This window comes from Desmodus rotundus, chromosome 3, assembly GCF_022682495.2.
Source record: "Desmodus rotundus isolate HL8 chromosome 3, HLdesRot8A.1, whole genome shotgun sequence".
Classification (NCBI taxonomy): Eukaryota; Metazoa; Chordata; class Mammalia; order Chiroptera; family Phyllostomidae; genus Desmodus; species Desmodus rotundus.
In genome coordinates this window covers 16,287,674-16,305,120 of record NC_071389.1, presented here as the reverse complement: position 1 = coordinate 16,305,120, position 17,447 = coordinate 16,287,674, and the positions used below count along the sequence as shown (strand labels likewise).

The following is a 17,447-nucleotide window of genomic DNA, read 5'->3' as shown; positions in this document are numbered from 1 at the left end:
CAATCCTGCCCACTTCTTATACTTGGTCCCTGATAAACTTTTTCTCCTGAGCATGTACCACTAAGATACTATATGGTTTACTTATTTATCTTACTTAATATCTATATCCTAGTGTAGAGTAAAGTCCCAAAAGGTACATATGTGCCTGTGTGTTTGCTGTATCTTCCAGCACCTAAAATGTCAGCTGTTATCATCTACACAATCCCAAATTTCTAGCAATAAAACTCAGAAACCACAACAGTCAAGATCTGGTCCCTCAAGACCAGAAACCCCAAGTGGTAAACTACAGGTTAACTAGCAATCAAGTAAGTTAAGGTTATGCTTTTTAAAAAGAGAAAGCACAAGCTTTAACACCTCTTTGAGCAAGTCACTCCATCCCTTGGCACCAGAACCATCTGTAAAATGGGAATTTAAAAACTGTCTAACAAAGATATGAGGTAGTTCCAATGATAAGTACCATATGTGAAATACTTTTTACAGTACCAGTTTATAACATACACTTCCCTCTCTCCACTCTCAATAGGAGAAAAGCAGTTTCAAAATACCTCCTTAAAAACCAAGAACACTGTGGGAGCACGGAGGGCAGGGCAGGGGAAAGCAAAAGGGTGGGAAAAGGTGGGACAACTGTAACTGAACAATAAAAATAATAATATATCAAAAAATCAATTAAAAACAAAAACAAGAACACATAAGTTAGACACCAAAAGGGTTGACCAGTCCAATTTCTGAGCTCCACCTACTTTCAGTCTGTTCTCCCAAAGGAAGTTGTTGAATAGCTCCTTCTAAGAATCCTGAGAGTAAAGCCCAATAGTTTTCAACCAGGGCAATACTAACCCCTGAGAAGTGTTTGGAAATAATGTATGAAGGAGCCTCCTTTGGTTATCATAGTGACTCGGTGGTACTACTGGCATTTATTACCTGGGAGCAGGATGCCAAATGTCCTGCAATGCATCTCCACACAAAGAAGTGCCTCGCTAAGAAACAATGGACTCTAGCCCATTAGAGTTCACTAGAGGTTAATGGACTCAAGACCAATCTCAGATGGAGAATTTCCTGTAACATTTGACCCTGGAGCAGTTAAGGGAAAGAACTGATCAGTAACCATCCCAAGAACCTAGCAGTACAACAACTTAAAAAAAATAGTTGGAAGATAATTTATTGAAGGTGGTACTTCTTCAAGACATATATTACCATTATAATTATATAGTTATTTGTGATTATTTATTGACATCTTTCCACAGTAGAAAGTACTCTGTAGGAGACAGGAATTATGAGGCCTATACACAGTGCCTGATACACTGTAGAAACTCAGTAAGTATTTATTGCGTTACTGTAAGCAACTGGCATATGGTAGATGGGTACTTGGAAGTTTTTCAAAAAAAGTTTTACTTTAAGATTTCTTACACTAGTAAGTCCCAAGTATAGTATGTTTTATATCAAATGACATTTCAGCAAAAGGATTGGGCAACTAAGTGAGTTTTTAGGAAGTTCTCATCCTGGAAATTCTTGAGAAATGGGGAATATGACCTAAGTCTAGGAAATCTTGATGGTATGCAAGAAAGACAGGTTTATGTACTATATCCAGTACATGCTCAATAATCAAAAACTTAATAATGACAGACCTTGTTACCACATGAAGTGGTATGGGTTGACACCAGAAAAAGGTACTTCCTCCCACAAACCATCCTTTGGTGCTTCAACTAGGGAAAGGACCTTAGTGTAGATGGACCACAAGCCCAACCGAGTGAGGCAGTTTTTAATGACATTTATGCCCCGCTTACTTGTCATTTATGATTAAATGATATAGTACACTTAAGGAATACACGTAGAGGCAAGGGTCATGTAACCTAAACACAGCTTCACCCAGGAGGGTGCAATACCAACTTTTCAATAAAGACAATACTTCTAAATCATACCTAGTTGTTCTAACCTAGTTTCTAAAATACTCCTCTCTCTTCTCTATTAAACTGCTTTGTAAATACTGCTCAAAAACAAACAAAAAAGGCTAGGCAAAAACTGCTCCTAAGCCACAGAACTTTTAAGTCTCATTTGCTTTCCCTTTAAAAAGCTCTCATTCCCCCCACTCCTTTTATTTTACCTATAACTCCAAACTTGGACATGTCTTGCAGGGGTTATATAAAGAGATCCTAAATTTCTCTGAGTGCACAATTCTACATCCTGCTCGTTTTTTTCTTTCTATACTAAAAAAGGTTATCTGTGACACATCACTGAGCTGTAGGAACTTGATTTACATGCAGTCAGGGATTCCATTTATCACACTTTGATTGTTATCAATCTAATCGGCTTGTCTTTTGATAAAGACACTGAGAAGCTGCTGCAATGCCACTGTTATCTCATTAATTCCTAGGGCTGCTTTGGACCACTTTCCAAAAATGCCAATCTTTTACCTGGTCCCCCTAAGTCCACTCTGAACTATAACGGGCACAATTACGTAAGTTAAAGAATGGCCCAGGGCACAGCCAACCTTATTAAGATTGTAGGTGTTCCCAAATCCTCAGGTTTTTTTAATGTCAGAAATACCCTAAATGAAAAGCCAGTCTTGTAAAATTTTCCAGTTCTTTTCTAAGCTCTAAAAGTAGTACATTGGTACCAATCTCCTCTATTCCACTGTCCACAGAAATGTGTACAGGAGACCCTGGCTTCATTATTTATACCAGAAACACACGGTTCCAGACCAAAGTTGCCAGCTGCCTTTCCTGAAGCTTATTGGTCTCTCCTCTTTATTTGCTATCTCTGGCCAGTATAATCAAATTGGGATGGATTTGGGATGTTAACCTATGGAAATCTAGCTAAATGTATCCCAACCCCCATCCCATTCCCACGTCTGTTTTAGCTCATATACTCTCTTGATTGTCTCATGCAAGGCACACGGAATTTCCCTTTGGTGAATGTGTCTGGGTGGGTGAACCCAGCTTATCTCAATCTCATTTTATTTTAACCCAAAATACCATAATGAGACCACATATTGGTCACTTGAGGCTTTATGTAGGGGTTTTAAAGAAGCCAAGTCAAAGCTGCACTAGGAAAGCAGTTTTAAATCACACACTAGAAAGAAAAACATGAGTTACAAATCTGTCCTGAACCAACAGAACCTCCAAAATGGGGGGGCTAAGGAATGGTCTCCAGACCAAAGACAAACCAGGAAAAAAGAAGAGGTAGAGATCATTAGAAAACTTCTGTTTGTTAGACAAAGGCACTTTCTGCCACTAGTTACCCAGGCCATTCCAACCGAGGTAAGCAGATATCAGGAATCTTCACTGAATGATGATGATCTGAAAGTGGTAAAAAATGTATCTACAGCCCTGAAATGAGACATCTTACTAGCACTTGTGTGGTAAAGTTATTGAGGTCTCATGTGCTTTGTATTCTACTAACAGAAACATCAAAGGAGAGAATGAAAAAGTAAAAAATAAGAACAGGGAAAATAAAGCTAAAAGTCAGAGGGATGATAAAGTGAGTTTAAAACACACAAACACACACAGAACATAAGAATCCCTACTGGAGTTCTGTCTGTACATACAAGTACCAAATCACAAATCAAACTGTCAGCATACTGCCTCCTGGAAGGCTCTGTCTTCATCATAGCCAGGTCAGAGCAATCACAGCTTTACTTCTCAGGCAGTAGGGAAAAGCGGCCTGGTACTAGGAAATTTGTTTTTAATGGGATGGATACCAAAACCACATTAGGTTTTCAGAAAACCCAGATGAACTAGAAAACTGGTTCTCCACTTAGTCTTTGTACTGTTAATGTTTATTATCTAACCATTTCTGTAACTTCCATTTCTGTGCCAGGCACAATCCTTTAAAAAAAATTTTTTTTAATTGGATTCTAGAGGGAGGGGAAGGGAGACAGAAAGAGAGAGAGAGAGAGAAACATTGATCAGTTGCCTCTTGCATGCATCCCAACTTGGGGTCCACACTGCAATTCAGGCATGTTGCCTGACTGGCCATCGAACCTGCAACCTTTTGATTTGCAGGATGATGTCCAAACAAGTAGGCCACACCAGCCTCGGCAAGCACAATCCTTAATTAGGTCATACAACTGGGAACAAGTCTTGGCTCAGATGCCCACTCCTCAGAGAGACCTCATCTGCATCAGAGATGGGACAACTAAAAGAGTCTACTTAGAGGACTTATTTGCTAGGACTTCACAAGGGACCCAAGGAAAGGAATCACAACAAAACTCAGGGTGGCCTTTAGGGATTGGGGTTGAGAGAGGCCTACTGAGGGAGAGATCACCAGATCACCAAAGGCCCTATTCTCAGATCAGCTGGCCATTATCACAAGCACAAGGGACATCATGGCATTTAATTAATGCTCCAATACTGGCCTTTGAGTAGCATTTTCAATAATCACTTTCTTATGCAATTTACTCAACTGATCGTACTTGGAGAAATATCATAGGCAATCATCCTAAAATAACCTTCCCCAACTTCATCAAACAACCACGATCACAGATTCAGATTATCCTCATGCTATCACCAAGGAGAAAGAGAAAATGGAAAGTAGGAAGTCCCCAAGTCCTGTAAACAAGCAGACATGTTTTGTCACTAGTTTATCATTATTGCACAGAAGATCCATTTCAAAAGTATTTTCTTCTCCATCAACCTCAAACACTTTTAACCTTTTCTCCATTCAATAACACTTCAGTATCACGGGAAGGGAAGATACATACATCTGAAACATTAGCCTGTAATGTAATTTGGAAGAAGCCCCTGAGGTAATTTGGATATACTCCATAGCCCAAGACATATACATGCATAAACCCAGTAGTTCTCAAACTTGAGCATGCATCACAATTGCTTGGAGGGCTTGTTAAAACACACTCATGAGCCCTGGCCCGGTGGCTGAGTTGGTTGGAGCATCACCCCCTGCTCCAAAAGGTTGTGGGTTCCATCCCAGGGGAGCATATGGAGAGGCTACCCACCCATATTTCTTTCTCTTTCTCTCTTTCTCTTTCTCCCCACGTACTCACGCTCGCTCTCACTCGCTCTCACTCGTGCTCATGCTCTCCCTCTGCTCTCTCTCGAGCTCTCTGTCTCTCTCTCCTGCATATCCTCAGGTGAGAAGTTAAAAAACAAAACAAACAAAAAAACACTAGCCAGAGTTTGCCACAGTTTTGGGTTTGATAGGTGTGGCTGAATATTTGCATTTCTAAACAGGGCCCAGGTGATGCTGATGACTGGGGACAACATTGAGAACCACTGTACTACTCTAGCTCTCAAACTCTAAGGTGTTTAATGTTTTTTTTTTTTTTAAGCATTAATATAATTCAGATGTAGCTAAGAACTATGGGTCAGCTTTTAATTTAGTAAAGACCAATACTGTTTTTAACCACTCGATTCTATCCCGCTATTAAGCAGGGGTCTCTGCCAAACAGGGGTGGTGTCTGAATTTTATTTTATAATAGTACTTTCACATATCTTAATACTTACTACAGCCTACAAGGTAGATATTTTTCTTCACTATATAATTGAGGATACAGATTCAGAAAAGTTAAGTGACTTGCCTAAAGTCACACAACCTAAGGGAACTTTAAATCTTGGTTTTAGAGCTGCATCTGCTATGAAACTTTGTATGTACAGGCACTTAACCTTTACGTGTTCACTTTCCCCAAGAGCAAAATTAAGACAATAATCCCCGCCTCCTCAGTGAGTGCTCCAAGCTACAGAAAGTAAAATCGCTCTGCAAATTTTTTCATAATGCAAGTTACTCTCACTTAGATCAAAGTGACGGGCTCTATCTTTGAACCTGAATCTCACCCCCAACCCCATTCTCCAAGATCCCTCCCAAGAAAGGAGCCAGGGGACCAAATGCTGCCAATTCTCACTACTGGGATCACATAGCCATTCATCAGAAGCCTAAGTAAAATCCTAAATGGAAGGGACATACAGGACAGAAATCTAGGCATAATGTCAAGTTGTAACTAAAGGCTTTTCAGTCTTTCACCGCATTTAAGAGTTCCAGGCTATTGCAAAACTAATGTCCCAATAAGCCTTAGTGCTTGAATAATTTATTTTGGAGAAGCAATTTTAGTAGTTTATAGTGTTACAGCTCTGGAGAATCAGAAAAACCTGATTCAAATCCAAACTGTACATTTTACTAGCTATTTGCCCTAGGGCAAATTTCTTGACTTGTCACTGACCCAGTACAAAGTTGTAGATAAACCACCTATAAAATCACTCCCCGAATCCTTTATAAGAGTTATCTTTGGCAGCCCAAATTCCTAAACAGGTAAAAAGAAGTCTGGAGATGAAAGGCAGGTTATCCAAATCTAAATTATCCAAAATCAAGAGTTTCACACTCCTGCCCAGGCAGGTGTGGCTCAGTAGCTTGGGCATTGTCCCATAAACCAAAAGGTCTCGGGTTCAATCCCCAGTCAGGGCACATACCTAGGTTGCAGGTTCAGTCCCTGGTCAGGGTGTGTATAGGAGGGAACCAATCAGTGTTTCTCACATCAATATTTCTCTCTCCCTCTTTCTTCCTCCCTCCCCCCACCTCTAAAATCTATAAGCGTGTCCTCAGGTGAGGATTTAAAAAAAAGTTTCACACTCCTAAACTAATGCTGGACCACCACATAAACTCTACCACTTTAGGACCAGGACTGAGTATTGCCCAAAGGGGAAGAGAAAAAGCTATCGGTGTATGCCAAAGAACAACAAAAAGCAACTAATTCCCAGCATTTCTGCCCAGATGACTTGTTCTCTATGAACAGAAAGCCATATTAAGGTCTACACAAGAGAGAGGGGAAATCACTGGGCAAGAAGAGCCCAAAGACATATCTGTTTCCTGTAAAAGGAAGCAACCTGCATGACTTAGTCTTTAATTCTCCACCACGTGGTTGAACTCACACTTTTCTTAAAAGTCAAAGTACACCAGGCACGAGTTAGTTGAGAGTCAACAGCTGGACCCAGATGCACTCACGCCTGGAAAGCATGTTATAACCTTAAGGAAAACAGGAGGCAAAATAAAAAAAACATCAAGCACACATCAAATGAGTTTTTAGATAACTAATATCACATCAGTCCCTAAACTCCCCTGCTGCCATCATGCTGGTGCTAGATCTCGAGGGGTGGGGGGAGTTCCTTTTAACAGAGATGTCTATAAATAAGCAAGCTGAAAACTAACAAGTTAAAGAGGAAAAAGCATACAAAAATTTTGGCTGCTGGTGATAAGGCACAGAAAATCATGAATGTGCCAGGGCCAAGGAAGGAAGAAATCTAGTATCTAACACTGCAGACTTGGGAACCCAGAAGGAACGAAGCCATAAGGAAGCCCAAATGCAAGAGTTAAAAAAAAAAGCACATGGCACATTTCCTCTTCATATCGGTGGCAATTCAAGCAGCCTGGAGAGCACATAGCCTCAGTGCTCGAAGCCCTTTAGTATTTCATATCAACATTAACTTCCTGAAGGGCGACAAAAATCTGTCCTGGATTACTGGGTGATTTCTAATATGCACCATAACCAACACTAAATCAACATTTTAGGGATCGAATTTCCTACTCTTCAGCATGTTGGAATGCATTTTTGGCATCAGACTTCTTCCCATTGCAGTACACCCTTAGAAAATGCAGAAGCCACTGGGAAATAAAGACTCAACCTGTCCCAAGACCATCTTCTAGTAGGCACAAATGATGAACAAAAACAAATGAAAGTTCACTCAGATGTCCCTTCACATTCAATAAAAACTAATTCTATTCATTTAAATAAAGGGGGGGGCAGCAGGAAGGGAGAGCAATTGAAGAGAGGAATAGTCAAGACGGTTAAGTCAAACAGGTTAAGTCAACATTCACAGTAACCTGGATTCCTCCAAAACCTGGAATTGACTAAGGAGTTTACCTCAAGCCCCTACACTCCTGCTGTGGCAGATGAACCACGCGGTGCCAATGCTACTAAGTTACTGGAAATGCGCTTTTGCAAAATGCCAGAACGGCAAGGCAAAAAAAAAAAAAAGTTAGAAGAAATATTTCTAAATTAAAATCTGTATTCAATACTCCATATTTCTATACAGAAACTGAGTAACCCATCCTTCTCTTCCAGGTGGAAGCACTGTAGCCTGGCACTGGACACTGCAAGCTATTCAGCATCCACTTAGAGCCCTTGAAAAGTGCCAGAAGTCATATGTGGTCCAATCACATATGGAACAGCATGGAGGAAGAAAAATCACTACATTTCAGAGGCTTCCATAAGGAATAAACATGTATTTGCATCATTTATGAGTTTCTTAGCCATAGCCAAACTCATGAAAAAACAATTTCTATGAACGGATGAGCAAACTGTGTATGTGCAGGCTTACCCACCCATCAACCCTCAATATAAGGCCTGCCCTAAGCAACTCGATTCAAGCTCAGCTCCCAGCCCTTCAAAAACAGCAGCCGTCCCAACAGGTACTTCATGGCACATTTTAAGAAAGGTCAATTAACTCTGCCAAAAAGTAGAAACCCCAGCCTCTCCAACCAAAGTTGAACTACTGTCACTTCAGAGTTGTCCAGGGCTCACAACTCTGAAGGTGACATGACCTTCCAAACCCAAAATTACAACAAAAGAGCCCCTGAATTGGCCAAGAACCTGGCAGGTTGTACTAAAGGCCCCACATATCCACAGGAACCACTAAAATCCTGGAACCACTCTCTTTCATGGAATTTTAGTTAGAACCCAAATTTTCAGTCACCGGAATGAGGCAACTATTGGTCTGTGGATAGATGTGTAATTTGGATTCTGTAAAGCCCACAGAACTCAGAGAAGCATTATGAAAAAGCAAGTTAATATTTTAACTTTCCCCCTCTTAAACATTTAGCTTCACAAATCACTGCCTCTAAAAGTTGTCCCAAGATAATGTGTCCAACTCTGATTGCTCCTTATTCTTGGATTCCTTCAGCCCATAGACTTAGTCTGGTCTATATCCATTTATAAAACCTTACTTCACAAGTTTTCCAGATGTGTGCATATAAGCATGCTGCCCCAAGAAAACTAAACTCCTCCAAAGCAGAGATTGCTACTATCTTTTAAGTTCCTTCTTAGTATCTGATTGGTACCTTCACATACAGCAATTTCCCACCCCTGTTTGAATCTCCAGATCTCCCTGAACTATAAATCATGCTCTCAGCAACAAGTCTAAAGTTCTTATACCCTCACCACCACCACACTGGGGAAAGGGCTGGCCAACCAATGTCAGTATCAACCCAAGTTTTTATATTTTGTTTTAAAACAAGCTGATATCCTTTGGTAAGTTAGCTGAACCTAAAAATTATGGTCAGGGCCATAATTACGTTCATATTCCCTTCTACTATGGTAGTTCAAAAAGGCACTTCCAGGACTCTGGTCTCTAAAACAGTTCATGTGAAGAAAACTGGTGTCGGAGTCAGTGGATTTAGTTTAAAAAGGGGACTTTCAGGGGTAAATCGGGTTGTCTCACAAGGCTACCAAAGGAGAGTACACCACAGGCAGACAGGTAAGATACTGTACTTCTAAAATACCTCCATAAAAAGAGCGTTTCACTGAAGGAACCAGAAATGTTTTTAATCCTAAAATGGCAGTTTCAAAAACAACATCCGAATTTACTCACATAACCCTTCAGGCAGGATTTAGTGAGTCCCCAAACATTTGGACTTTGCACTGACCCAGGAACCTGGGGGCATTAATTTTAATACACATATAAGTAATACACACGAGTCCAGTAAAAACTATATAAATAAACCCAGCCCTTGGTGTGGGCTTATAATCCTGAGAGCCAGAGCAGGACAAAGGCTGAAAAGGATGCTGAACTGCAGTAGACCTTTTTTCTTTCTGGTATTCCAAAAATGCAAACCCAACCCTAAAAACATCTCACCAAACTACAAAACCTTTCTCAAAGAAAAAGGCTTTAAAGCTCAAAGTCTCATAAACCAAGATTTTGGAACACACTTACCTCACCATTGAAATCTAGGGCCTTCTTTCCAAACTACTATTTGTTTTCACTCTGAAACTGCAATTGGTTTTGAACAGGGCTCCACATGCCCTGAAGTCAGCATGGAGCCAAAGGTCACAGAGGCTTCTCTTCCAGGGCAGCATATCTTTTAAGTTCAAATCTCTTTCAGATTATCTCTCCTTATCTCCATGCTCTCCATGCCCCCCTGCACTACTTACCCTCTTCCCTAGCCTCATCTTTTTCTCCAATGTTATTTTTATTTCACCACATGAGAAGAGAGTAGCATTATCTTTGCTTGAAAACTGTTTATTAATTTGCCTGTCAAACATTCTATAGAGCTGTTCACATCTTACTACAGAAACCTCCTGGGTACATATTGACAGCTCAGCAAGTATTTACACAAAGCTCTGAAACATTTGGTTCCTTCAGAGGGGAAGAAGCTTCTGCGTCAAGCAGAGAATTATCAAACACCTTTCCCGTTACCTTTTCCCCTCTTTTATAAAGGGAAGCTTCCTTCTAACACACCTCTAATATGCCTAAATTACGCTTCTAAACTACTAAGCCAGGAGGAGAAAAAAATGGAAATTCAGGTGTGCCAGAGAAGAGAAAGAACAGCATCTCCAAGACCACTTGCAAACCACACCACATAGTTTCAAAAATCAGGGGCATAAGAAAAGGCAACACACCTATGAAATTGACCCTGATACTATAAGCTTTTCCTGTTCCAGTCTCAGGAACTTTTGCTCCTCTCTCAGCAAAATTTGCAGGGCAAGTTCAGGCACTCAGATTACAACCAACTGCCCAAACCAGACCTAGACCTGCCCAAACACCAGAAAGTCTGGAGAGCTTAATGCTACCTACCTCTCCCCACCTTCCCATCTCCCCCTAAAGAAGCAGTGCTAATGCTGAATTTATGAATATATACTTCCCATCCCTAATACACTCCCAAAACTCCCTCTTGGGAGATTTTGAAGCAACTATTTTTCAAGTGTTCCTTTAGTGATGTCTGCTTAATTTTTCAATTATTATTTAGTGTTTTTAAACCACCAGCCAGGTGGAACGACTAATGACAAACATTAACAGCTCCATGGCAAATAGTCTGGTGGTATGTGCTTTTTCTGTGAAGGGCCACAAACCACCATTGCACCCAGCTGTCCAGAGCTTATTCTAGTAAATTCTCAGGAGAAAACAGCCTTGAGTTCCTTAAGCTCAGGGTAAGAAAGACAGTCTCAAGACCCCTAGTTATAAATATAGAAGCAGCAGCTACCCTCATAACAAGTCAAATACGGAAGCACAGAGAGATATGTAGCATCATAGAGGGAGGTCACGCAATTCTCCAACCTCACTTTACTGATGAAGAAAAAAAATGCAACACAAGAGGGAAAATGACTTGCCCACAGTCACACAGCTTAATCCAGAACTGCGTGTGGAACAAAAGCCGCCTCTTCCTTCTGAGTCCTGTACTCTTTACTCCTAACCACTCTGCCACACACAACTCAGTGTGTATCAGTAATGATAGCGACCAATCTAAACAAGGGAAAACCCAGAGATAAAAAGGAATCAGGACTCCATTCAGAGACTGAGGTATCTCAGCTCACCGGCAGGAAAAAATTACAGTGTCGATTTATTTTGAATACCGTATTTTAGCCATATTTGCATGCTTCAGTTGCTTCTAAAATTTTGGGATTTGAAGCCAATCAATACAACCTTTGGAGCAGGGAGATGGGAATAAGAAGGGGTCCTGATCATTACTTTGTTAGCCTATTTCGACATTTAAAAAAATTTTCACTAACTTCTTTGCAAAATGCCTACTGTAGACATCACACCTTACAGGAGTCAATCCAACACATAAATGTTTAATGCAATCCAAGACATCTTGTTACAGCAGGTGCCACTTAGCATGGTTACTGTGTGTCATACACAAAGGAAGGATCCTTAAAAAGTCCTCTCAGGGCCCAAAAGAAACAAGGCAACTTTGGTCCCAGATGCTTTCTCTTTTCTCTCGTTACCACCCCCACCTCCATCACCACCAGTACTCTTATGGACAGTACAGAAACATGAAGCCCCCAAAACTAAGTGCCATCTCAGTGTGGTTTTCCTGGTTCCTCCTACTTGAGAGAACTCCAAGAGTCCTGTATTTCAGCCAGCCCAGAATTTCTGTCACTAGGCATTCCCATAATAAGCCCAGGATTCCTGTATTTATTTCCCAGTAGTCAAAAATATAATTTGGTATTTCCATAGCAGGAACTAACAGCCAAACTTCTACAATCAAATCAAGCTTGATTCTGGACTACATACTCTATTTTATCTTTTTCTTTGATGAGCTGGTACTACTGGCAAGGTACTACAGCTAAGAGCATCCCAAGTAAAAAGCGATGTATCAGGTTCAAGCACAGAGGTGACCTACTGAAAAGTATTCCACCAGTAGCAGGATTCAACAGCTTGAGGTACAGTACTTATGGAAAGGGATAAAGAAAAAGTTTTTTGGCTGGGATTCTCCCAGCTCCTGTGAAAAAGACACAGCCACAATATACACTTACCTAATCTTTATTTGAAAAAGGCAGAGTCAAATGAGAACATCACCACCTTAGCTGTGTTAATCAAGTCTCTGCAAAATGTTCATAACCCAAGACTGAGTTAGGGAAAGAGAACAGAACAAGACCCTATTATTTAGAATGCTTAAGAATAGGGCATCATGATCTGACAAGAGATTTATCCTTAATGTGGCAAAGAGGAATTCAGAACAAAATCCACCTATAACCCTCACCTAGACTACATACCTGAACTGAAGCAGCCCACAAAACTGGGTGTTTCACTGTCTTCACAAGTGAATGCTCACCAGCCCACTCTGTGTCTCAGGGTAGTAGACAACTGAACTGAACTTGAACAGGAATCTATGGTGTGTGAAGTGCCAGGTCTGGTGATGTTAAAAAGGAATCAGAAAATTCACCCAAAGGCAGCATAGACAAGCTTCCAAACAGGGACTATAGCTATCTTCCTACCTTTTCGCCCAGCACAAAGCATATTACCTAGCACATAGAAAGTTTTCAAATATTTGTTTAATGACTGAAAAACAAATTATTATATGGCAAAACTTGGTTTTATCAAAACAAACATGTGTTTGCCAAACCAGTAAAATTCAAATTAATTTTTGCTTTTAAACTGACTCATGACTTACCCCAAATTATTTTCTCTAGTAGTTTAAGAAAGGTAAATTTCTCACCACCCCCACCAAAAAAAAAGGAGGAATGAGGGGAAAGAGATGTAGACTACAGAATGATCCAGAGACAACAGGATGTTCTGTGTTCTAAGACAAAAAACAAACAAACAAACAAACCCCTTATCCTCCAGACACTAGAAATCCAATTGAAAAGGCATGGAGTGAAGGCATAGAGCTCTAAAAAGACCTGCCATCTAATACAACTATTTTCAAAATACCCAACTCAATGGAAGAGTAGAAAAGCAGTTCTAGATGGAGAGGGAATACAGCTACTTAGGCTGCCTAAGACACCAAAAAGGTACAACTGGGTACTGCTGTAAGGGGGAGCAATGAAGAGAGGAATGTTTACTACTCTTTGAAAAGATACATGACTCCATAGGATACTCAATATTTCTGACCAAAGTATTGAAAACAGAATATGATGGAGAGAGAAGAGTAAAATCAAATGCTTTAAAAAGTATCTAAATTTGAATTTCTGAGCAATTCCTAAATATCATTGTAGGTTGTTACTTTTATTATCTTGGAAGATAGAAAAAATTGAACATACCTTAAAATGCAAACAAAACAAAACAAAACAAAAAACCCAAAACAAAAAATACCAACTGATCAATCTTTATTTAAAGCTCTAAAATGACTGATGACAAAATAGAAAACTAGTCTTTTTGATATTTCACGAGCAAATGATAAATTTCACCAAACCAAGCATTTAGGAGAAAGTCCCTCTCAAGATCGTGAAAGATGACAGCTTCCCTTTAAATTCAGCTGCATTCACAAAGTTCAATTAACAAAAGTAAAGTGTTAACAAGATTCAACATGTAAACAAAGAATGAGGCCAGCCTTTCTCAAATCTAATATGAAATTCTCCCAAAAAGCTTCCAGTTATCAAAAAAAAATTTTTTTTCCTCCTATCCCCTCCCATAAAGACCCCACATTTGCCACACAATAAAAAGCCCAGTAAAATAATTTCAGTTCTGCAAAGTGAACAGGGTCAAAATTACTCAAGACAAATGCATCTTCAGAGCCATCAAAGAAGTCATTTATACCATCAGGAAAGTCACAAAACCAAAACAAACAGCAAACCCATTGTAGAGAAAAACCCAGCTACTGTTCTAACAACACAGACTCTATTTCAGGCTGCATAAAACATAACAAGCAAAATAAATCCAAGGTACAAGCAAAATGCCACCGCCTCCTCTTTTGTTTCGGGCACAATGTAACAAGGGCAGGCTGTCTGGGGCTCTGCTCCTGCTGATACAGTATTGCTGCTTAAACCTCACTCCTCAAGGTCACAGCCAATTTCAGCTCTGGAATAAAAGGCAGATAGTGGCAGCGATGGTTTGGGTTATCACTGGCAGAAAAGCAGAGTGTAAAAGTTTATGAGCTCATCAGGATTGTTGTACCATTACATCAGAGGCAATTATAAATGGCCAAGAGCAGGAGATGGGGAGCCAATCAGATCACAGATAGGATGTCAACCTAAGACCAACTGTCTCCTGGCTTTGACAGAAGGATTTTACCTCCATAATTCAAATCCCAAACCAAAGCAATCTGCACTTACTACTCCAATCACTCAGCTGTTTACCAGCACTTCCAGGGAGAAGACCAGGCCACTGGGCCGACGGAAACTAAGACAAGACATGGCCCGGACTGCTCTGGGTGAGCCGCAGCCGGCCTCTAGCTGCCCCCAAGCAGGCCCCTGCCCTCCCTCGAGGTCCCCCAAGCCCGAGGGGCCCCTTTATGAAAGCACAGATAGGGGACGGCCTAGAGAAAGGCAGGGGGGCGCAAAGAGGAGCGGCAGGTGAGCAAAGAACTGTTCACTCAACTCCGGAGCTTTTAGCACTGCCTTTACCCCTGACCTGAGCCCCAGCACCCTCTCACCCCGGACCAGGCCCTTCCCCGCACATTTTTCTCCGCACCCCCTTAAGGGCCCCTGGAGTTCGAAGGGATCAGAAGAGAGGGAGAAGGGGAGCAGACACCTCAGGGAAAGCCCCACACAAAGGCTGAAGGAGGGAAGGAAAGGAAGGCAGACAGGCAGCCATTTTAAGAGAGAAGAGCTAGACAATGGCAGCTCCCCAGCAGTGGGGGCCCTGGACTGGGGGTAGCCCATGGCTGTGGCCTGAGCCCGGCAGCCGCCACCCACCCATCCCCGAACCCCGCTCGCCCCAGCCCCCTCCCCACTCAGTTGGGTACCTGAGGGGTCCGGGCGAGCGGCTGCCCCCCGCCGCCGCTGCTCCCGGGGCTCATGGGCGCGTGGTGGCTCCTTTGTTGGGCCCCTCCCGAGGCGGCTGCCGCCGCCGCAGCAGCAGCCCCCCAGCACTGCGAGGCCATGTCCGCCGGGCCCTTGCCGGCGCCCCCGTCCTGGGGCCCGCCGCCGTAGTCGCCCCCAGGGTAGCCCTGGTAGCCCCGGGCCGAGCTGGGCGACGTGAGCAGTTGGTTGAGGGTGGGGGTGGCGGTGGGCTGGGGGGTTCCCCCGCCGGCCGCTGAGGAGCCGCCTCCCCCCATGGCCCCGAAGCGCTGCTGAGCGAAGGACGAAGACGACGACGAGGCGGAGGCGCTGGAGGATGGAGGCGGCTTGGAGCCGGCGGCCGCCGCCGCGCCGGAGCCCGGAGTGTTACCTCTCGGGGAGCTCAGCGCGTAGGCCTGGGGAGGCGGGGGGTAGGCGCTGCGGTTGGGGTAGTAGGAGTTGTACTGGTGGTTGGGGAAGCCATGGTCGTGCGAGTTCTGCTGGGGCCCCGCGTAGGGCTCCAGGCCCCCGCCGCCGCCGCCGCTCTGCAGCGCTGCCAGGGCAGGGCTTTGTTGTCCGCCATGTTGTTGGTGGAAGACGGCGGCCGCCGCGGCGGCGACGGCAGACGGGCTCCGGCCGTAGGGTTGCCCGAAGCCGTAAGCTGGGGGCGGCAAGGCGGCCGCGGCTGAGTGAGGAGGCGCCCCCACCCCATCGCTGCTGCTGCTGCTGCTGCCGCCGCCGCCACCGGGCGGCTCCGTGAGGTTATTGTTCAGGGCGGGCCTAGGGCCCGCGTTCCCGTTCGAGTTCTTAAGGTCCGGCTCCGCGCCGGGCCCGCCGCCGCCGGCTCCGCCGCCACCCCCATTGCTCTCGGCCCCGTCCTGCAGCTCCTTTCCCAGTGGCTGCGGCGGCCCCACGGTGGGGCCCTCGCTTTCCTGGCCGGCGGCTGCCTTCATTTCCCCGCGCTCGGCCGCTGCCGCCGCCGCCTCGCCCCCCGCCTCCTCCCGCTGCTGCTGCTGCTGCTCCGCTTTCTTCAGCTCCGAGGGCGGCGGCGGCGGCGGGTTGCCCAGGCTGCTGGCGGCGGCGGGGGCGACCTGCGCGGCCATGATCCCCGCTGTCTCGTTCGCGAAGAGACCCGGCCCTGTCTTCGTCGTCTCCCCCCCTCCCACCCCACCCCGGGGCCGAGTCCCCCGGGTTGCCCTCCCCACCCGCCCGGGCGGGCCTCACGGGGCTCCGCTGCTGAGCTGCTCTCGCTCGCTCGCTCCTCTCCCCCCCGCCCCGCCGGCTCAGGCTCCGGGCTGGCGGCGGCGGAGGAGGAGGAGGCGGCGGCGGCTGAGGCGCCGGCGGCTCAGCTGCTCCCGGCTCTGTAAGCTCGGGACCCGGCTCTCCCGGCTCATTCCCCCCAAGCCCTTGCCTGGGAATGAGGGGGGCGGTGGAGGCTCCGCTCCCCAGGGCCTGGCCCCGCTGTGACTCTCCGCTTTCTGCTGCCGGAGAAAGGAGGAGGGAGGGAGGGAGGGAGGGAGGCGAGGGGGAGGGGGCGGGGAGGGAGCGGGGGGAGGGGGACCCGGGACGGGCGGGCTGGAGGGCGCGCGGCTGCAGCCCGGGCGCCGGGAGGCAGAGTCGGAGTGCGAGCCGGGAGCCCTGCCTCCCCTCCCCGGCCGCGATGCGGGCCGAGGCTGCTGCGCAGCAGCGGGCAGGCGAGCGGGCGGGCGGGCGGCTGGACTGAGCGGCTAGAGCGCCCCACTCTCCTCCGAGTCCCCCTCACTCCGACACGAGGCTCTGCACTGCCATTTTACCCAGCGCCGTCGCGGCCGCTTGGCAAACCCGGAACGGAGCGCGGAGCGGGCGCTAGGCCTTGGAACGGACTCGCTCCCTTCCCCTCACAAAGGAGGGGAGAGAACCAGCCGCGGTGGCGACAGGCCCTCTGCCGCTTTCGCTCGGCGGCCTCGACGCCGAAGGCTTCGGGGAAAACCCGGCCTGGAGCTCGTGCCTCTCCGGAGCCTGTGCCGCCTCCCTCCCGGCGTTCCGATCCGAGTCGGTTTCCCTCCAGGCCGCACCGAGGGGAGCGGACAGCGTG

At 45.2% G+C, this 17,447-nt stretch overlaps 1 protein-coding gene across 2 annotated transcripts in view; it reads right to left on the bottom strand.

The window, feature by feature from the left end:
• ARID1A (AT-rich interaction domain 1A) overlaps positions 1-16,869 on the bottom strand; it is a 70,320-nt gene extending 53,451 nt beyond the window's left edge. The window contains exon 1 of one of the 2 annotated variants that reach the window (XM_053919970.2): positions 16,785-16,869. Coding sequence is in view for 1 of the 2 variants with exons in the window: in XM_024554421.3 (XP_024410189.3) it covers positions 15,340-16,476 (1,137 nt within the window). In the remaining variant the exon portion in view is untranslated. Of the gene's footprint in view, positions 1-15,339; positions 16,549-16,784 lie in introns of those variants that run through there. The other variant, XM_024554421.3, reaches the window with a different exon arrangement.
• Positions 16,870-17,447: the final 578 nt, after the last annotated feature.